This window comes from Rutidosis leptorrhynchoides, chromosome 4 (assembly GCF_046630445.1).
Source record: "Rutidosis leptorrhynchoides isolate AG116_Rl617_1_P2 chromosome 4, CSIRO_AGI_Rlap_v1, whole genome shotgun sequence".
NCBI classification, from domain to species: Eukaryota; Viridiplantae; Streptophyta; class Magnoliopsida; order Asterales; family Asteraceae; genus Rutidosis; species Rutidosis leptorrhynchoides.
Genome location: NC_092336.1, coordinates 503,422,151 through 503,445,034, shown reverse-complemented (window position 1 = coordinate 503,445,034; position 22,884 = coordinate 503,422,151). Strand labels below are relative to the sequence as shown.

Here is a 22,884-nt window from a genome sequence, read left to right as displayed (position 1 = left end):
AGAATGCCTTATCCTGAAAGCAATTAAAAAATATCACTGTAGGGTCTTAGTAGCATAAGCTAGTCATAGTACAGTTTAGGTTCGTACTTGTGTCTAAGTTGTTTAAAGTATAAAAGCAGCATGTGTCTCACCCCAGTAAGTATAAAAAGTGCTATAGCAATAAGAGTGGGGCTATGAAAGTCACCTTAGTAATTCGGTGAGTGAAAGTATTCCTTAAAGAGAAAGTATGGATGATCGAAGCACATAGAAGTCAACCTAAGAATAAGTTGAGAATAGTTTAGATGTTTTGCCCGTATTATGATAAGTGTAAGTATTTTCTTTTATAGTAAGTTTAAAGAAGGTTTATCGTTTTGGAAAGGCTTTTCATACTAGACAAGCTTCCAATCTAACACTTTCAATTTAAAATGGCCTTTTCAGGTCATAGGTTTCTGAGCCACAGGATCCTTTAACTCGGTAATCCAAACTCTCCGCGTAGACTTTCGAGCGTCCATCCACTCGAGAAAGATCAAGATCTATACCCATCTAATATACCGTTCCAATACGTTTTTAGGTGCGTATAGGAATACAACACTTTAATTACTTTACTTATAAGTGTTTAATATATATATATATATTATATATATGTAAGGATACATATATATATATATATATATATATATATATATATATATATATATATATATATATATATATATATATATATATATATAGTTTAAATTATGTTTTAGATCAATATAAGCACCAATAATTATCTAATGATGCTAACAAGTGTTTTATTGATTTCATAACAGTAAGTAACTTGTATAAAACATAATAAAAATTTTCTATACATTAATATTAAGTTTTGTGTATTAAATATTACTTTTTATAATTGTTTTAATAGTTAAAATGCAAATAAATAGGTAAACAAGTTTAACATCACATCTTATATTTTTCTTAGGTTCTAATGATCAAAATAAACTTAGGAAAATTTTATAAATTTTTGTTATGGTGTAAAAGTATTTATTGCTAATTTCTTTTTCGGTTTGCAATAAATCAAGTTTATAAAGTAATAATTATTAAATCAACTAAATTAATTCAACCAATAATTTTCGTGAGCTTATATTAGTATATTAAGCTTAGAAAAATTATTTATATAATTATATTAATAGTTTAACTATTTAATTCAACTTTTGTATTGTTATTAGTTTAAATTCGAAATTAACTAGAAATATATATTCATTAATTCAAAAAATAATTTTTATAACTTTCTTAATAGTTCCAAAGTAGTTTCTATTAATTATTGTAGTCATAAAAATATTATACCATTTAGTTCTCTTTTTATTTTAAAAACACTGTTTTCGGCTACTGTAGCAAAACTAAAGAAAATACAAATTAATTATTTAAAATGATAATTAAATCAAACATTAATTTTTATAATTACTTGTATAACATATGTGATAAGCAAAAATTGTAAAAACATATATATATAATCGTTTACTATTTATTTATTATATATCTATATATATCAAATATATATTTAATTCGTTTTTGATTTTTAATAAATATAAATTCGAATGTATAATTCATAAAAATAATTTTTATAATCATTAGGATACTTGATACTAATTATCATGTATTTAATTTATTTAATTATAATGGTTTGGTAATTAATTCCTAATTATCGATCGGAATACAAAAATAAATACAAAAACTGCATAAAAACTATAAAAAAAATAAAGGAGACTTACAAAAATAATTTTTGCAGAGGTTTGAGAGTATGATCTTCAAGTGAGAGTAAGTTTTTGGGTGTAAGTTTGTAATGGAGATTTGAGTGCTATTTATAGTGAAAAAATTTGTATTTAAAAGTATAAAAGAAAAATATAAATAAAATTATTGATTTATTAATTGTAATTAAAAATCAAAAGTAATAACACCAGCTCTAATAATCATTTCACTTAATAATTTAGTTAGGGTATGGGCTAAAGTGGATCTAGATCTAATAATACATGTGATTAGTTTTATAAAAGTAAAAGAAATAAAATTTTTTTTTATATATAATACCTCTCGGTCGCTACAGTGATTTTTTTTTTTAACTCATAAGTTTATAAAACTTTTTATCAAATCATAAAATGTTAAAATTGTAAAAACTTTTCTTAATTGATTTGTAGTTTTGTTAAACTTTTATACAAGTTATATATATACATATATACACAATTACGGTTTTTATATATATTCATATATATATATATATATATATATATATATATATATATATATATATATATATATATATATATATATATATATATATTTTATAAAGTATATCAATAACTAAAATTTTATTTTATAAAAGTTATCGTCGTATAGTTTTATTTTTATAAGTGTTATTACGTTTATATACACTTTTTATTTTATATACATGTATATACTATTTAGTTATATATATTTATATATAACTATGTCAAGTATAACTAGTTTATAAGTTTAACTAATAAACTTATGTTACTTTGGTACAAAATTATATATTATAAACTTATTTATAATAAGTATACGTTATATAATTTAATTGATATGTTTAAGTTCCGTTATATAATATAAACTTATAAATGTACGTTGTTGAATAAAATTTATTATTCGTTTAACGTTCATTAATTTCGTATGTATATAACGACCTTTCATTAATACATAAAGTTTATTCATTATACTTAAATCTTTTATTCGGGCATTAAATTATAAGGAAGAAAAATATAGATGGAAAAATGAGGGTCGTCATAGTACCTCCCCGTTAATGAAAACTTCGTCCCGAAGTTTTAAGTGGAGTTCCCGTCTGCTTCATCAATAGTTGGGAAGAGATGGGGGCATTTCCGTATCATTTGGTCTTTGCGTTCCTAGGTATATTCGGGGCCTCTACGCGAATTCCAAAGGACTTTAACGATAGGTATGTTGCTCTTATGAGTCTCTTTGACCTCTTCTTTCATAATCTCTATAGGTTCTTCGACAAAGTGCATTTGCTCATCAATGCGGATATCATCCAAAGGAATAACAAGTGTATCTTCGGCGAGACACTTTTTCAGATTTGAGACATGAAACACATCATGTACTTGACTTAGTTCAGCTGGAAGTTCTAATCGATACGCAACGGGACCGATTCTTTGAATAACTTTGAAAGGTCCAACATAACGCGGACTGAGTTTACTTCGTTTACCGAAGCGGATAACACCTTTCCAAGGAGATAATTTTAACATAACGTTATCTCCAACTTGGAATTCTAACGGTTTTTGGTGAGGGTCGGCATAACTCTTTTGTCGACTACGAGCGGTTTCTAAACGCTTCTTGATTTGCACGATCTTTTCGGAAGTTTCATGAATAAGTTCAGGACCAGTTAATTGTCTGTCCTCGAGTTCATCCCAACACAACGGAGATCTACATTTGCGACCGTATAAAGCTTCGAATGGTGCATCTTTAATACTAGAGTGATAGCTGTTGTTGTAAGAAAACTCGACTAAAGGTAGGTGTTTATCCCACCCTTTACCGAAATCGATAACACATGCTCGTATCATATCCTCCAAAGTTTGGATAGTTCGTTCACTTTGACCGTCCGTTTGCGGATGATAAGCTGTACTCATGTCGAGTCGAGTTCCAAGAGACGCTTGCAAGGATTTCCAGAAATTGGAAGTAAATCGACTATCGCGATCCGAGATAATAGAAGTAGGGACACCATGACGAGTAACAATCTCTTTAACATAGAGTCGAGCTAACTTTTCCATTCTGTCAGTCTCTTTGATTGGTATGAAATGTGCAGACTTAGTGAGACGATCAACTATGACCCAAATCATATCATTGCCATTTGCAGTCTTAGGCAATTTTGTGATAAAGTCCATAGCTATACCATCCCACTTCCACTGTGGAATATCGGGTTGAGTTAGAAGATCAGAAGGCTTTTGGTGCTCGGCTTTGACTTTCGAACAAGTAAGACACTTACTCACATAAGTAGCAATGTCGCCTTTCATGTTGGGCCACCAGTAGAACTCTTTCACATCCTGATACATTTTACTAGAACCGGGATGAATAGAATACCTAGTCTTATGTGCTTCATCCAAGACTAGTTCACGGAGATTACCATAACGAGGAACCCAAATTCGATTACTAAAGTATCTTGTACCATTGGACTTAACTTGCAGTTGGTTTTCGAAATTTATAGGTCCTTCTCCTTCGATAAGTGTAGGTTTGATAGCTTCAACTTGAACTTCGCAGATTCGAGAGATGAGATTCGATTTGATCTTAAGATTCAAGGCATGAACACGCCTAACTTCGTCCTTTCGACTTAGAGCATCGGCAACTACATTTGCCTTTCCCGGATGATACTTTAGTTCACAATCATAATCATTTAACAATTCGAGCCATCGTCTCTGTCTCATGTTTAGCTGTTTCTGATTAAAGACATGCTGAAGACTCTTATGGTCGGTGAATATCGTAAACTTAGTACCGTATAGATAATGTCGCCACATCTTCAGAGCGAATACCACAGCACCTAACTCCAAATCGTGTGTGGTGTAATTGACTTCATGTTTCTTTAATTGTCGGGAGGCATAAGCGATAACCTTCTTGCGTTGCATTAGAAAACAACCGAACCCTTGTTTCGAGGCATCGCAGTAGACAACAAAATCGTCAGAACCTTCAGATAAAGATAAGATCGGAGCAGTGGTCAACTTCTCTTTCAGAATCTTAAATGCAGACTCTTGTTCTTCGGACCACTCGAATTTCTTCCCTTTGTGAGTTAACTTGGTGAGAGGCTTTGCAAGAAGAGAAAAATCTTTAATAAATCTTCGGTAGTAACCGGCAAGTCCCAAAAATTGGCGAATATGCTTCGCAGTCTTTGGCACTTCCCAATTCTGAACAGCGGTGATTTTAGCGGGATCGACATGTATTCCATTACTATCTACAAAATGTCCAAGGAATTGTATGGTTCTAAGCCAAAACTCACACTTAGAAAATTTTGCGTAGAGTTTTTCTTTTCTTAAGAGTTCAAGAATCAATCGTAAATGTTGCTCATGTTCTTTCTCGCTTTTAGAATAGATCAAGATGTCGTCGATGAAAACAATAACGAATTTATCAAGGTAAGGCTTGCAAACACGGTTCATAAGATCCATAAATATGGCAGGAGCATTGGTTAAACCGAAAGGCATAACACAAAATTCGTAATGTCCGTATCGGGTGCGGAATGCAGTCTTAGGAATGTCGGACTCCTTGACTCTGAGCTGGTGATAACCGGATCTTAAATCAATCTTAGAATAAACGCTTGACCCTTGAAGTTGGTCGAATAGATCATCAATGCGAGGTAACGGGTAACGGTTCTTTATGGTAAGCTTGTTGAGTTCTCGGTAATCAATACACATTCTCAACGTACCATCCTTCTTTTTGACAAATAAGATAGGAGCTCCCCACGGGGACGAACTTGGACGAATAAAACCTAGATCCAAAAGTTCTTGGAGTTGGTTAGAAAGTTCCTTCATTTCGGAAGGTGCTAAACGATACGGTGCTTTAGCAATGGGTGCAGCACCTGGAGATAAATCGATTTGAAATTCAACTTGACGAGGTGGTGGAAGACCAGGGAGATTTTCGGGAAACACATCGGGAAAATCTTTAACAACCGGGACGTTTTCAATACGCGTTTCTTCGGATTCGATCATTTTAACGTGAGCTAGTATGGCGGAGTAACCTTTCACAAGGTACTTACGGGCTTTAAGACATGAGATGATATTAAGATTGGAACAACTTCGTTCGCCTTGGATAATAAGAGTTTCTCCACTTCCTAACGGAATTTGAACGGTCTTATCGAAACACATGATGGCTGCTCTCAATGGACCTAACCAATCCATTCCAACCACTACATCGAAACTACCTAGCTCGACCGGCAAAAGGTCTATCTTGAATTCCTTATCGGCTAGAATTAGGTTGCAGTTTTTATATATTTTATCAACTTTCATTAACTTCCCATTAGCCACTTCTACTAATCGTCTGGTTTGTAGGGTTTGGGGCTTTTCAGTAAAAAGGGTGCAAAACTCATTTGACACATAACTCTTATCGGCTCCCGTATCAAATAAAATAGTGGCATAACAATTATTGACAAGGTACGTACCGGTAATGACCTCATCCTCATCACTGGCTTCTGTAGCAGTAATCACAAAAGCACGACCTTTGGCAGTAGCATTTGCTCCAGTAGCTGGAGTATCTTTCTTCTTTGGACAATTCGGGCTAATATGCCCCTTTTCACCACAAGTATATCATGTTGGAGGAGCTCTAGCCGGAACAATGGCTCTATTCTGAGGTAGGGTTCTACAAGTCTTTGCAGCATGGCCTATCTTCTTACATATTGTACACACAGCAGTGCACTTTCCCGGATGATGCCTTTCACATTTAGAACAAAACGGACTAGTACCCTGATAACCGGGTCTCGTACCATTTCCCAGTTTCTTGTTAACATTTTGAGCTGAACCCTGAGATGGTTCAAATTTCCTCTTATTGTCACCGTTTTTAACTTCGACTTGTTTATTAACCGAAACTCTCCTACGTTTAGCCATCATTAAACTCTGTGCCATGTGGATCACAGCATCCACAGTAACCTTCTCGGCAGAAATCACATTCTCTTGAACATCCTCGGGTAGACCCTCGATATACCGCTCTATCCTGCGGGCTTCAGTTGGGAACATTTCGGGACATAAGGTAGAAAGCTCCAAAAAACGATTGGTATAGCTTTCGATATCGGTTCCTTTAACTCTGAGTTCCCAGTACTCAGCCTCGAGCTTTTGGACTTGACTTCTTGGGCAAAACTTAGTGATCATCATGCCTTTGAGTTCATCCCATAGGGTAGCATTAGCATTATCTATTCCCGCAGATTTGGCACGAGCAGTCCACCATGTCATAGCATTGCCAGTGAGTGAACTTGTGGAAAACTTCACTCGATCATTATCTCCGTAGTTACAGATATGGAAGATTGATTCTAGCTTTTCAAACCATCGGACCAGTTCTACGGCTTCTTCTTTTCCACTAAAAGTGGATGGGTTACAGTTCTTAAAATCTTTATAGGAGCAAGTTTTAGAAGGAACATTATGATTGTTGTTGTTATTGTTATTGCCTTGGGCGGCCGCTAGCAGTAGTTGAAATTGCTCAGTAGAAAGAGTGACATTTGGTATAAGATTGTTGTTGTTTTTGTTGTTGTTGTTGTTACCACGAGTTGAGTGAGCCATTGATCTTCAATACATAAATACATTATTAGTTGAAGAATCAAGATGTTATAAGTTTACAATCATGATTTATAACGTTTGCACAACACACATAGGTGAATAAGACAATATGCTTAAATAAACACTTAACATTATTGGAAACGAGGCATTATATAAGCCTTTATTACACGAGTTTGGAATAGAAAAAGTTTAGGCATAAGCCTTTACATAGATGGGTAAATGGAAAATAGGAAAACAAAAGGTAGGTTTTAGTTCTTCTTTTTCTCGTTCTCAGCTTCCTTCATAAATTTCTCTATCTTTTCATTTTTCTCCTTTTGTTTCTCGTGGAGGTATTCAAAATTATCGTAGAGGTTAGTGATGCGGCTGTTGACAAAGTTGTTGTTGAAATCCTTGATAGCCAGTTGATGATTGATTCGGTTTTTCTCTATTTTCATCTTAGACTCAACTAGTTCTTGAAGGTAGGCAAGAGATTGCTTTCCCCAACGGGTATTCCGTTCTTCCTCAGTCTTCACTTTCATTACTGTCTCCATTACTTTGTCCATGTTATTTTTCACAAGTTTTTCTAGTTTTTCAGTTTGAGAGTCGAAGGACTCTTTGATGATTTCTTTCAAGATTGTGTTTTCTTTTTCTAGGTTGTTTAGACGCATTTCTATCCGAGCAACTTGGCGCCTACTATACTCTTTATTCTTATCACAACTTCGCTGAAGGTTGAGGATATCAGACTTCACCCTTACGTGTTCCATGTTATTACAAAATAATGGATCGGCTTCTCTAGTGGCGGCGGGTTCGGGTTGTTTTCTCTTTCGAGATGAGTTTTCAGATGATTCTTTAATAGGCTCTTCTTCAGGCTCATAACCTGAGAAGTCACTATCGTAGTTAGGGAGGTCTTGAAGAGCATTCCGTTTGGGAGTATTCATCGGTTGATAAGAGTCAGCAGTATTTGGCATGATGTTTTCCTTTGCTTTCATTTCTCGGGGTTGGATAATATTCGGGAGACCCACGCGAGTTGTAACGAGTGTTCGGGCTATAGTTCATTGGTGGTGAAGGAGGACTATAAAGTGGGCTTCGAACTGATTTTTCAGTAGAAGATCCTTCAGTATCTTTCTCAGCTGGTTTGAAAAGAGTCATTTTGTTTATTTGATGATAGCTTGACATCCTAACATTAAGATAGAGATTTTGATTAGATTTTTAAGCTAGGATTGTAAAGAATGAGAGGTAGGGTTGAACTCTTTGCTTTAACATTCTAAGGTAATCCTAAGTGTTTTAAAGTCTAAGGCAGGAAAGGTTATAGTTTCCTAAATCGCTAAGGTACCCTAGCTAACAAGTAAGGCACACATAAAATGCAATCATGGTTCTCTATAACAGCCTGGTTATGCTCTGATACCAATCTATCACACCCCCAGTTAGGGCCTGGGCGAAATGTGATTCAATATCATAATACATACCAACATATTATAAAATGAGAACAAATACTATATGAATAAAACCAAATTTGCAGCGGAAGGATTAATAATGTCGTTACAAGAATTATAAATTGTTCAAATGCAGAAAAGTAAATATGCGATAAGTCTTGATCCTAGCCAAGTAAGTCATCACATAAGCAGTAGATATAGAGGTCCTGATCATTCAGTACCTGAGACAAACATGCTAAAAGTGTCAACCAAAAAGGTTGAGTGAAATTCATAGGTTTAACAAATATGATTGACTGTTTGTTCTTAGACCACAAGATTTGTTATAAAAGTAGATCACCCAGATCCAAAAGTAGTACTAATTCGTGATATTTTAGACTAAACGTTTGTTTTGTTGCCCCGATGATAAGTTGACAGTACCTTATCACCATGTTTAAATCATTATTAAGTAATACAAAGACATCGCGGTCAAATGTATCGGGGACGTTACTCCCGATAGGCCTACCCCCAATAATTAAGAATGTCTTATCCTGAAAGCAATTAAAAAATATCACTGTGGGGTCTTAGTAGCATAAGCTAGTCATAGTACAGTTTAGGTTCGTACTTGTGTCTAAGTTGTTTAAAGTATAAAAGCAGCATGTGTCTCACCCCAGTAAGTATAAAAAGTGCTATAGCAATAAGAGTGGGGCTATGAAAGTCACCTTAGTAATTCGGTGAGTGAAAGTATTCCTTAAAGAGAAAGTATGGATGATCGAAGCACAGAGAAGTCAACCTAAGAATAAGTTGAGAATAGTTTAGATGTTTTGCCCGTATTATGATAAGTGTAAGTATTTTCTTTTATAGTAAGTTTAAAGAAGGTTTATCGTTTTGGAAAGGCTTTTCATACTAGACAAGCTTCCAATCTAACACTTTCAATTTAAAATGGCCTTTTCAGGTCATAGGTTTCTGAGCCACAGGATCCTTTAACTCGGTAATCCAAACTCTCCGCGTAGACTTTCGAGCGTCCATCCACTCGAGAAAGATCAAGATCTATACCCATCTAATATACCGTTCCAATACGTTTTTAGGTGCGTATAGGAATACAACACTTTAATTACTTTACTTATAAGTGTTTAATATATATATATATTATATATATGTAAGGATATATATATATATATATATATATATATATATATATATATATATATATATATAGTTTAAATTATGTTTTAGATCAATATAAGCACCAATAATTATCTAATGATGCTAACAAGTGTTTTATTGATTTCATAACAGTAAGTAACTTGTATAAAACATAATAAAAATTTTCTATACATTAATATTAAGTTTTGTGTATTAAATATTACTTTTTATAATTGTTTTAATAGTTAAAATGCAAATAAATAGGTAAACAAGTTTAACACCACATCTTATATTTTTCTTAGGTTCTACTGATCAAAATAAACTTAGGAAAATTTTATAAATTTTTGTTATGGTGTAAAAGTATTTATTGCTAATTTCTTTTTCGGTTTGCAATAAATCAAGTTTATAAAGTAATAATTATTAAACCAACTAAATTAATTCAACCAATAATTTTCGTGAGCTTATATTAGTATATTAAGCTTAGAAAAATTATTTGTATAATTATATTAATAGTTTAACTATTTAATTCAACTTTTGTATTGTTATTAGTTTAAATTCGAAATTAACTAGAAATATATATTCATTAATTCAAAAAATAATTTTTATAACTTTCTTAATAGTTCCAAAGTAGTTTCTATTAATTATTGTAGTCATAAAAATATTATACCATTTAGTTCTCTTTTTATTTTAAAAACACTGTTTTCGGCTACTGTAGCAAAACTAAAGAAAATACAAATTAATTATTTAAAATGACAATTAAATCAAACATTAATTTTTATAATTACTTGTATAACATATGTGATAAGCAAAAATTGTAAAAACATATATATATATAATCGTTTACTATTTATTTATTATATATCTATATATATCGAATATATATTTAATTCGTTTTTGATTTTTAATAAATATAAATTCGAATGTATAATTCATAAAAATAATTTTTATAGTCATTAGCATACTTGATACTAATTATCATGTATTTAATTTATTTAATTATAATGGTTTGGTAATTAATTCCTAATTATCGATCGGAATACAAAAATAAATACAAAAACTGCATAAAAACTATAAAAAAAATAAAGGAGACTTACAAAAATAATTTTTGCAGAGGTTTGAGAGTATGATCTTCAAGTGAGAGTAAGTTTTTGGGTGTAAGTTTGTAATGGAGATTTGAGTGCTATTTATAGTGAAAAAATTTGTATTTAAAAGTATAAAAGAAAAATATAAATAAAATTATTGATTTATTAATTGTAATTAAAAATCAAAAGTAATAACACCAGCTCTAATAATCATTTCACTTAATAATTTAGTTAGGGTATGGGCTAAAGTGGATCTAGATCTAATAATACATGTGATTAGTTTTATAAAAGTAAAAGAAATAATTTTTTTTATATATAATACCTCTCGGCCGCTACACTGATTTTTTTTTTTTTAAACTCATAAGTTTATAAAACTTTTTATCAAATCATAAAATGTTAAAATTGTAAAAACTTTTCTTAATTGATTTGTAGTTTTGTTAAACTTTTATACAAGTTATATATATACATATATACACATTTACGGTTTTTATATATATTCATATATATATATATATATATATATATATATATATATATATATATATATATATATATATATATATATATATATATATATATATATATATATATATATATATATATTTATAAAGTATATCAATAACTAAAATTTTATTTTATAAAAGTTATCGTCGTATAGTTTTATTTTTATAAGTGTTATTACGTTTATATACACTTTTTATTTTATATACATGTATATACTATTTAGTTATATATATTTATATATAACTATGTCAAGTATAACTAGTTTATAAGTTTAACTAATAAACTTATGTTACTTTGGTACAAAATTATATATTATAAACTTATTTATAATAAGTATACGTTATATAATTTAATTGATATGTTTAAGTTCCGTTATATAATATAAACTTATAAATGTACGTTGTTGAATAAAATTTATTATTCGTTTAACGTTCGTTAATTTCGTATGTATATAACGACCTTTCATTAATACATAAAGTTTATTCATTATACTTAAATCTTTTATTCGGGCATTAAATTATAAGGAAGAAAAATATAGACGGAAAAATGAGGGTCGTCATACAAACAGTAAGTATATAAATGTTACACAAAATATTTATTACAAACAAATAGATAAAACTGAAACATTTGACATACATAGAATTGAAACATCAAACATAGAACTGGAACATTTGATAAAACATATAGAACTGAAACATTTGAGAAAACATGATGACAAAGGTTAAATCGTTTTATTTATAAAAGAAACATATTAATTTAACTCAAGAAATCTTCATATAAATCAGATGGTTGCTCAGTGACTGTTGGATCAATATTATCCACAAAATTTACTTCCTTTTCTTTACCTTTCAGCGAATCCTGATACATCTTAACAAGATGTTTAGATGTTCGGCAAGTATTAGCCCAGTGGCCCATTCTACCACATCTGTAACAAGATTCTTCAGAATTTTTAGAAGAATTTGCTTCAACATCTTGTTTAGTGGGCTTGTTTTGTGGTTGATATTTATATTTTCGTGGATTATTATTTCTTTGACCACCACGGCCACGTCCACGCCCATTCCCATTACCATAAGGATGGTTTCTACCATAGTTATGGCTTTTGGCATGATGATGGCGATGGTTATTATAACCACGACCTTGCCCGCGTCCCTGTCCCTGTTTATAATTATTTGCAGTATTTGCTTCAGGGATTGCAAGTGTACCAGTAGGACGGGATTGCTGATTTTTCATTAATAGCTCATCATTTTGCTCTGCAACCAAGAGATATGAATTAAGTTCAGGATATGTGTTGAACTTTAGCATTCTCAAATTTCTTTGCACTGTGATGTTGGCAGCATTCATTGTGGAGAAAGTTTTCTCCAACATGTCTGCATCACTTATTTCATGTCCACAGAATTTAAGTTGTGAGACTGTATTATACAGAGCTGAGCTGTATTCATTTACTTTCTTAAAGTCTTGGAACCTTAATGTTCTCCATTGATCCATAGCAGCTGGAAGTAAAATTTCTCTTTGATTATTGAATCTGCTTTTGAGACCTTCCCATAAAACATGGGGATCTTCTACAGTCACATAATTATTTTGTAAGCATTCATCAATATGTTGATGAATAAAGCAACATGCCGTTGCTTGTTCTTTTTCAGAACAAGTGTTGTTTTCATTTATGGTTTCAAGAATGCTCGTTGATTTAAGATGCATTTTTACTTTTATAACCCATGGCATGTAGTTGTTTCCCGTTGATTCTAAAGGAGTAAATTTAAGCTTTTCCAGATTCGACATTTTCTATTATCAAAAATTAAAACAAACAACATGATAAATTAGAGTCAATTTATATTCATAAGTATATAAACATTAAACATAAATTTAATATAACATAAATGATAAGTAGGCGACAGTGTCGACCATATGTAAGCAATCATAAATAAATGTTATATAACATAAATGATAATTAGGTGACAGTGTCGACCATATAAATGTTAGATAATAGAAATATAAATGTTAGTAACATAAATGATAATTAGGCGACAGTGTCTACCATATAAATGTTAGATAATAGAAATATAAATGTTAGTAACATAAATGATAATTAGGCGACAGTGTCGACCATATATTATTCAGGTGGTATAACCGACCATATATCATTTAGGTGACAGAGCCAACCATAATTAGTATTAAGATTATCGTGCTGATAACGTGTTATAATTCAGTAGGCTTATAACTACCTTTAGTGGTTTGATTCTTGATTAAGAATGCTAATAATGAAGTGTAAGAACAAAGATGATAATGGAGAGAAAGAAAGAAACACTTTGTAAGTGTGAGAAAATAATACAAGTTTAATGCTTGCATTCATGGCTATTTATAGTAAAAATATCACAAGTTTAGGTAATACAATAATATTACTTTTGTGTATCAATAATTGACTATCCATTTATATATATATTTATATTTATATATTATAACATTATTATTATTATTATTATTGCCATTGCATATTTACATTGAGATTTATTTCTCTAATTAACGTGTAACATGTCTCTAAAGACGTACTTGTGAGTTAGGTCAACCTTTGAAGTTGTCTAACTCGAACAAATCAATGGTCCCAAAAACATTTTTGGGTACATCTATAATACAATTTCTTCGAAATTAAAAAAAAAAACAAAAAACAAAAAAAAAATTATGAACTACCACTACAATTTCTCCGTACAAAACACATCTGCTTATAGTCAATATAAAAGTCTGCTTATAGTCAATAGTCAATATAAATCAATATAAAACTAAAACACATCCAATTAGTTTGGTAGTCTGTTCAAACTTTTTCATAGCGTAATATCAAGCCTTCAGTTTGTAGTTTGTTTCCATAGATATGAAAAAATGGGTTTAGGGTTTTACTAACATAATAACCCTAGTAGTCTAACATTTTGGAGCACAAAACAAAATAGTGAGTTGCAGATTGATTGATTGATTTGGTCGATTGTGTTGTATCAATGGAGAATGAACAAAGGATCGATCAGATACTGTATCCACTTATTGACACCTCCTCAGAAGATATCATCGAAATTAGGGATGAAATTGTTCATCAAACAGGTCGTCGTCGTCGTATTGAGGACAAAGTGTACGTGGCCGTTGGGACGGACTTGAAAGACTGTCGGTCAACTCTGCTGTGGGCCCTACAGAATTCAGGAGGTAGACAGATATGTATACTTCATGTCCACCAACCTGCACAATCAATACCTTCTGGTAATCTCTGCTTATTTGTCAATGATTTTTTATTTTATTTTATTTTAGTACCTTGTTCGATCATCTCTAAAATAAAACAGAACATAAAACCCTAACTAGGGTTACAGGGGAGAACGAATATTATGAAATAACTAAAAAATAAAAATAGAAAATATCTATTTATAAATACTAGTGTAATTTCACTTCACACCGGGAGTTCCTATTAGTAAGTAACAGCAGAACAGAACCTTCAGCTATCCATAAATTGCATTCAGGACCCTGCAGTTAAGCTTAACCCAGAAATGCGAGCAAGATACAAAATATTTTCATGTTAGATTGTAAAGATATAATACTTCCAGTGTCAGTTAAATTTTCTAGGTGACATTAATTAATGTTTGATGCTTCACAACTTGGTGATATTCTAGACGGTGGCAGAACCATAAGTTTTTTTCACCCGGGGCGAATTTTTTTTTAAAAAGCGTTCACATTCACTGCAACTTTTTTTTTAGCAATATATGTAGGTTTTTGGACAAATATGGAGGCTTTTGGGTAAAATATGAAGGCTTTGGGGGCAAAATATGCAGACTTTGGGGGCAAAATATGGAGGCTTTGGTGGCAAAATATGAAAATCCAAAATTTTATGCCTGAAAAATTCAAATCCACTTGGGACGGGCGCCTCACCCGCCCCACTCTGTTTCCGCCCCTGATTCTAGATTAGAAAAGTTTGTTGCAAATAGTTGTAAAAATATATAACTAGATAAGTTGCTCAGATCATGTTGTCACAATGTGAGTTCTTCTTTTTTAGAAATAGAGCTTTAGACTATCCTCATTGTGTTGTTAGAATATAGGATTAGGATTCTACATTAAATATGTTTTATATAATTTGTGTGTGCCCTTTTTTTATATAATAATATAATATAATATTTGTATGTCTTGTAGCATGGCAAGTCACAGCATACCAAGAAATGGATAGGGAAGATATGCATCAGCTTCTCAACAAATATAAACAAATATGTCAAGATACAGGGGTACTACTGTTTTATACTTCTATGGTTTTTATGTGAATGTTATCCAAACCTGTTACATGTGTGTGTGTGTGTGTGTGTGTGTGTGTTTACAGCACGAGACTCGCTTTTTTACTCTCATATGTGGGATCATGGATAAATAGGTGTGTGCGGAGGTGCAGTATATTGAAATGGAATCTATTGAGAAAGGTATTGTTGAGTTTGTACTTCAACACAATGTCAGAAGGCTTGTAATGGGATCAGCCGCAAACATGCGAGATTCAAGGTACGTCACAAATATTTATATTTCAATTGGTTGGTTATAACTTAATTGTTACATTTTTGTGCTTACCAAACTTGAAAATATAATAGAATGGCGGAGTTGAGATCCAAAAAAGCCGTATATGTGTGTTTACATGCAGCTGCTTCATGTCAGATTCAATTTATACGCAAAGGAGAAGTTATTTTTACTAGGTATGCCTCACTTTATACTCTTGTGTGTGTGTTACTGAATATATATCGAATCTATTTATGACTTAGGATACTATATAAATGCAGGAAAGGTTGGTTGAGTGGAGTCGATGAACTGAATGGTCTAATTCCTTTAAATACAAACACTGATTCTAGACAGAGTTTTCTGAGATCAACATCAGTTAGTACAAACACTGATTCTGGTCAGACTTCTCCAAGTTCAACATCTGTCAGTGAAGGACTGCAAGTTATATTACATCCCGACAACCTAACTCAAGACGATGGTACAACATCTAGATTCAACGAGGACATTCAAAATGCTTCGCCTTTCGGTGTCATAGTATGTGGATAATATCCTTGTGCCTCTTTAGTGCAATCATTATGTTGAACTCTTTATGTTTTGCTATCCTAAGCAGGGGTGTCTTTGAGGGTGTGCAACATGGGCCATCGAACAGGGCCCAAGATTTTGTAAGGGCCCAACTTTTTTTTTATAAAAAATACATATATACTTGTTTCGCTATCGGTCCAAGAAAGGCAAAAAGAACCTACGGCCAAATTTATTTATTTATTTTTCTTCTTTTTGACATAAATCACTCTCAGAAGTCATTTGTTTGAGAGATCTTAGAAACAATGATATCTTGTATTGCTATTTATAATTATAACTTTTTAGCAGTAGTATGTTTTTATATGTATTGAAAAAGTTAATGTTTATAATGGCACGTTATTAAGTGTTTGGACTTGCTACTTTATATGAAACTGCAGCAGGAAAAAGGTATAAATGATGAGCTTTATGACCAGCTTGTACAAGCCATGGAAGATGCAGGCAAATCCAAACGAGATGCTTTTGAGGAGTCTATGAGGTGTCAAAAAGCACAAAAGGATGTCATTGAGGCTAAGCGCAGGGTAAACTTCAAGTTCTGGTGCCGATACAAGGCTCTTTTGTCTGTCTTTGTATATATGAACATATATATACAGCCGTATACACATAACGAATCAAAATCTTATGCCGTCAATCTTACAGGTTAGTGTATCCGAAAACTTGTATTCGGAAGAACTGAGAAAAAGGCGAGAAGTTGAAGAGACGCTAGAAAAAACCATGGAAGAACTCCACATGGCACTCGAACAGAAATCAATTCTCGAAGGTCAAAATGCAGATTTTGTTGATATTGTAAACGAGCTTGAACAGGCAGTGTTCTCTGCTGATGATCAGCGCCAGATTTTGTCCAAGGAACGTGACGATGCAATTAAACTAGTCGGGGAACTAACAGAGAAACATGCAGATGAAGCCTCAACCTCAAGTGTCTCTAACTTTTACTCTGAGTTTGAGTCAACAGAAGTCAAAGACGCCATCGGTAACTTTGACCCTTCACTTAAGATAGGAGAAGGGACTTTTAAAAGTACTTACAAAGGTTTACTTCGGCATACCGAAGTCGTCGTAAAGGTGTTTTACTCTCATAACTTTCAAGTCCCCTCAGAATATCAGCAGGAGGTATAATCATAATAATTATAATAATTATTATTATTCAATAACATATATGATGATAATATTCGTTATCGTGTACTGATCAAGCCCTAAAATGATGCATCTATCATTATTCATTATTACTTTTTAGGTGAATCTTTTGAGCAAACTGAGGCACCCGAATCTCGTAACCCTAATAGGAGCCTGCCCGGATGATCGGATGATAATTTACGAGTATCTTTCTGGGGGTAGCCTTGAAGATCGGCTCGAATGCAAAGACAACACTCCCTCGTTATCATGGCAAAACAGAATCCGCATTGCTGCTGAATTATGTGCTGCGCTTATTTTTCTCCATTCGTGTGGGGTCGTTCATGGTAACCTAAAGCCAACTAACATCCTTCTAGACCGAAACTTAGTTACCAAATTAACCGACTTTGGCATCCATCATGAACTCTCCGAAAACGAGGTTTCAAGCAATAACGCATCCGAATATATGGACCCTGCGTATCTTTCTACAGGAGAGTTTACTGCGAATTCAGATGCTTATTCTTTCGGTGTTATATTATTGAGGCTGTTAACGGGTAAGCCTGGTTTAGGGTTAACAAATGAAGTGCAGTTAGTGTTGGATAACGATAATTTGAAGAATATATTGGATGCTACGGCCGGAGACTGGCCGTTTGTGCAGGCGCAACAGTTGGCTGTTCTTGCAATGAGCTGCTGTGATCTTGTTACCACAAATAGGCCTGATCTTGAAACCGGGGCGTGGAGGGTTCTTGAACCGATACGTGTTTCTTGTGGACTTGCAACGTCGAGGTTGGGTTCAGAGGGACGACGAGATATTCCACACTACTTTGTTTGTCCAATCTTTCAGGTTTGTTTTCATCTTTTTTACCAAGATGTGTGAAAATGAGTCCATTGTGTTAAAGTCTATTCATGACGAGTCAAATAGTAAGCGTGCAGACAAAAATTGCCCAAGTTCTGTACCTATTTAACTCGATTTGAATATACACCCCATTCACTACAAAAAGTTTACCCATTTTCCTTTCACTTATATGTACCTGAAAATGAGAATGCGAATGTGCTTTTCTATTATAAACTTGACTTTATTTGCATGCATAATTACTATTTAACATGCTTTTTAGTGCTAGGGTTCGTTTACTGCTTTCGAGCCTTGCAATGATTTTTTTATTCGCTTGTATCAGTGTTCGTCTTTTCCATCTATTGATGAAAAGGCCCTGTTTTAATGTTATCGTTATTTTTGTGTGTGTGTGTGTATATATATATATATATATATATATATATATATATATATAGTGAAAGGATCCCTAGAGAACTAGAGTATGTAGAGAACCCATAGAACTCATAGATTGAACTTCAATCTATGTGGAGATTGAGCTTCAATCTATGAAAAAAAAAACTGCAAAAAAAAAAAACAGCGAATCTGCACAAAAAAAAAAAAAAAAAAAAAAAACTGCAAAAAAACGTCAATCTGCACGCAGATTGACTCAATCTGCACAAAAAAAAAGTCAAATCTGCACAGAAAAAAGTCGATCTGCAAAAAAAAAAAAAAAACTGCAAAAAAAAAAAACGCAGATTGACTCAATCTGCATAAAAAAAACTGAAAAAAAGTCGATCTGTAAAAAAAAAAAAAAAAAAAGGAAAAAATCGTCAATCTGCACGCAGATTGACTGAATCTGCAAAAAAAAAATCTGAACAGAAAAAAAAATCTGCAAAAATAAAAAAATAAAAAAAAAATATGTGAATCTGCACGCAGATTTAGTGAATCTGCACGAGTTCCATGAGTTCTCTACTACCATGAGTTCTCCATGCATCCTCACCCTATATATATATATATATATATATATATATATATATATATATACACACTATTTAACAAGATTGGGACAATTTGTAGGAAGCTATGCAAGATCCGGTGGTCGCGGCTGATGGATTTACTTATGAAGCAGAGGCTTTAAATGGATGGTTAGACAGTGGTCATAACACTTCACCTATGACCAACCTTGAGCTAGCCAACACCAACCTTGTCCCGAACCATGCGCTTCGGTCTGCCATTCAAGAATGGCTCCAACAACCTTGAATCGTTTTCTTTGATATTCGACTATCATATTATTGATGATGATTCATGTTCATTTGTATATATGGGATGGAAAACTAACTCTTATAAATTGTCCTAGTCTATGATGACCCGAGCTAAATGAGGTAAGAATTGGTGCACGTACTTTTTATTACAGAAAATTAACTCGAATCATTCACATTAGTTACTATCATCTTGGTTAGCCTTTTATCAATTTCACGAAGAGGCACATTAACGAGATAGTACAGTACATATCATCCTTTTTTTACGAGTCCCATGACCGTGTTGTCAAGTCTTGAATCACACAAAATTGTGATTAGCAAGTGACAGTAGTTTATCCCTAGTCAATTTCGAGACTAGGAATCACCAAAACATCCTTCAAGTTCATACCATTGTCAAGTTTATTTCTACCAATATGTGATATTATCGTAACATTACCATTTTGTAGCTTGACATGAAGTTTTCAAAATAATGGCCCTGATTCAATTAGATTGCTAGAGATAATGGAGTCATGTGATATGTGGAACCAGTATAAAAAATCCATTTAATGAAGAAGATTTAGAAGTGATATGGTCAAAAAAGGTCAATTTCTCCATTAGATAACCAACTTTTTTCAAGCATTTCTTTGGAGGACGCCATTTATTAACACAAATTGTAACTTTATCAACTTGAGTTGTACCGATTTTGCTATAGAAAGCAATTGTTTCAATACTAGAGAACATTTTCTGTTGAGACTCTTTCTACTGAAGCATAGAGCATGCTATTTTAACACTAGGAAATAAAAGGCATTTGACTTCTTAATTTGTTCATCCAAACCATCTAAGATTTGCTAAAGGTGTTCTTCCTTTTGTTGATTAAAAGCAGTAAGAAAGGCGATCATCTCGGGATTAAACGTTTCAATTTCATGCAATTGACTCATATAATTTATTTCTTCCTAAATGCATTTCATTTTAGTATAGTATCACTTATAAGCATTCACTATTGTATACAAAGACAATTATATGTCAGAGGAGGATCTATTAAGAGGCAATCGGAGTCAGCCGCCCCCGATGACCGAATTTTTTATTGAAATTATATGTTAAAGTCTGACGTTTAGTGTATGATTTTGCTGAATTTTGACATTTCCCCCCGTCTTTTTGTTTTTTCATGATTTTAGTGTTTTTCTTTCGTCGATTTTTTTTTGTTTCACCACTGCTATTGTAATTATAAGATTTTAAAGTATAAAACAAAATCTTTTGTGGGAGTAACGTGGGAGCTTTAATTGTTCTTTATTAGTATTAATTAAAGCCATTTATTCTAATTAACGTGCATTATGTCTCAAAAGACATTTGAGTTCGGGGTCAACCCTTTCTTTTGTCTAACTTGAACAAATCAATGGCCGCCGAAGATATTTTTTGGCTACATCTATAGTACAATTTCTCCGAAATTACTTTAAGACTTACAATATAGTCACAACTAGTTGTGGAGCCCTCGCTTCGCACCGAGAGCTCCGTTTTGAATGCGAGTTAAAAAAAAGTCTTGATCTATTTTGTAAAAAAGAATTTTTTTTTCGACATCTAACATTGAAGGGTTGTTCTTTTTGTGAAAGTTGGTTCTTTTAAAGTTAGTTGATGTATTTTGTAAAAAAGAATGTTTTTCGACATCTTTTGGTATCATTGAAGGGTTGTTCATTTTATGAAAGTTGTCTCTTTTATCGTTGAGGAAGAAAAGAAAAAAAAAGTTAGTTGATTTTTTTGTAAAAAATAATTTTTTTCGACATCTTTTGGTAACATTGAATGGTTGGTTCTTTTACGAAATGTGCTTATTTTATCGTTGGGGATAAAAAAAAAAGTGAAATGATGAAAATAACACTGGTTACTATTGGTGAATAGTGAAACAGTGTTTTGTCTATTAGTTAATATATAAAATTTCCTTTTTGTTTTTTTTTTCTCTCAACCACAAAAAGGATTTTTTTCATACGTATATTATAGATATTATATTAATTTTAAGGAACTTGCTAATAACAGCCCTTAAAGTTGTCGTTGGTGTAGATAAAATAATTGTAAATTTTAATAAATGTCACTTTCAAATATACACGTAACCGCTAGTGGCGATTCCAGAACTCAATGGGTTCTCAATTTTTTTTCACTACTAGTTATATTTAAATGCTATTTTAGTGGTTGTTTTTCTGGAAAAAATCTACAAATCGGAAAAATATATGTGGTATGAGTAGTTAAATCTAATGGCGTCCTACACAATTTAAAACAATAAACTATAAATTTAAAAAGTATATATGAGGTCTTGTAGTTAAATTTAGTGACGTTATATATTATATACAATTTAAAGAATATTTTCTACATAAAAAAGTTTAAACTAATGGTGTCATGTGATCCTATGAATGTAAAGCTAAACTCGCCACTAGTAACCGTAGTGTTAGCAAAATCCTAATATTAAATGAAAGAACACACAAAACTTACACTACAAACATAAACCACGTCAATTTAAAGCACATTTTACATTAAACGTATTTTAATTTTTTTGACGATCATATAATTTTTTTTAACAGCAGTTCGGGATCACTCAGGAGGGACTAAACCACTCACGTATTCATCTCTCGCAGTTGCATAACCTGCCCCCAATTGCTGCACAGGAGGAAACACGTTTCAATCCGAGGGCATGAGCGGTAAAACTCCCCTCGCTCACTGCCCCCACAACGCGATGTGCGAAAAACACCTTTGGGTGAAATTCAAGGGTTAAGGGACAACCATGTGTGCGATGATGCACTCCACAGGAGTCGAACTATTGACATCTCACTAATAGAGAGGCAGACCACTACTACATGAACTACAACACCGTATAATTATTATTATATTATTCTCGCATAAGACCATATATAATAAATTTTAGAGATGTTTTCTTTTTAAACTTTTGTTATTCAATGTAAATAATTTCTATCAACAACGGGTTATTTTGATTTTTAAACTTTTGTAGGATATATATTATTATTATTATTATCAATAAATTTTTCCATCTAATTAGAAACATATAATTTTGTACTAATTATCCATATGCGTCTTTTAATTACATATAAATAACTGAAACAATGTTTACAAATGATTTCCCGCTTTATCAATCGCTGCAACACGTCTTATTAAAAAACTTTATGTACCATCACTCAGGGTGTGTTTGCTTGCATCTGAATGGGACCATTCAGCACTGAGTGCTGAATCGGTTAGCTCACTCAGGGTGTGTTTGCTTGCATCTGAATGGGACCATTCAACACTGAGTGCTAAATCGGTTAGCATTCAGAGTGT

General features: G+C 32.4%; 2 protein-coding genes across 2 annotated transcripts in view; both read left to right on the top strand.

The window, feature by feature from the left end:
* The window catches only part of LOC139839553 (U-box domain-containing protein 33-like), a 46,857-nt gene extending 24,385 nt beyond the window's left edge, over positions 1-22,472 (top strand). Inside the window, exon 10 of the transcript XR_011756981.1 lies at positions 22,137-22,472. The gene's annotated coding sequence lies outside the window, so the exon portion shown is untranslated. The remainder of the gene's footprint in view (positions 1-22,136) is intronic.
* LOC139839552 (U-box domain-containing protein 33-like) lies at positions 14,128-20,012 on the top strand. The gene is made up of 9 exons (XM_071829646.1): positions 14,128-14,580; positions 15,499-15,587; positions 15,728-15,849; positions 15,936-16,037; positions 16,122-16,374; positions 16,797-16,937; positions 17,056-17,523; positions 17,648-18,367; positions 19,412-20,012. The coding sequence occupies exons 1-9, from the start codon at positions 14,328-14,330 to the stop codon at positions 19,592-19,594; spliced, it is 2,331 nt and encodes a 776-aa protein (XP_071685747.1). The 5' UTR covers positions 14,128-14,327; the 3' UTR covers positions 19,595-20,012.
* Positions 22,473-22,884: the final 412 nt, after the last annotated feature.

Bases quoted from the DNA above. Each gene is read 5' to 3' on its own strand.
- LOC139839552 (XM_071829646.1), top strand. From the start codon at position 14,328: ATGGAGAATGAACAAAGGATCGATCAGATACTGTATCCACTTATTGAC. The intron at 14,581-15,498 runs GTAATCTCTGCT...TATGTCTTGTAG, and splicing joins TGCACAATCAATACCTTCTG to CATGGCAAGTCACAGCATAC. The intron at 16,375-16,796 runs GTATGTGGATAA...ATGAAACTGCAG, and splicing joins CTTCGCCTTTCGGTGTCATA to CAGGAAAAAGGTATAAATGA.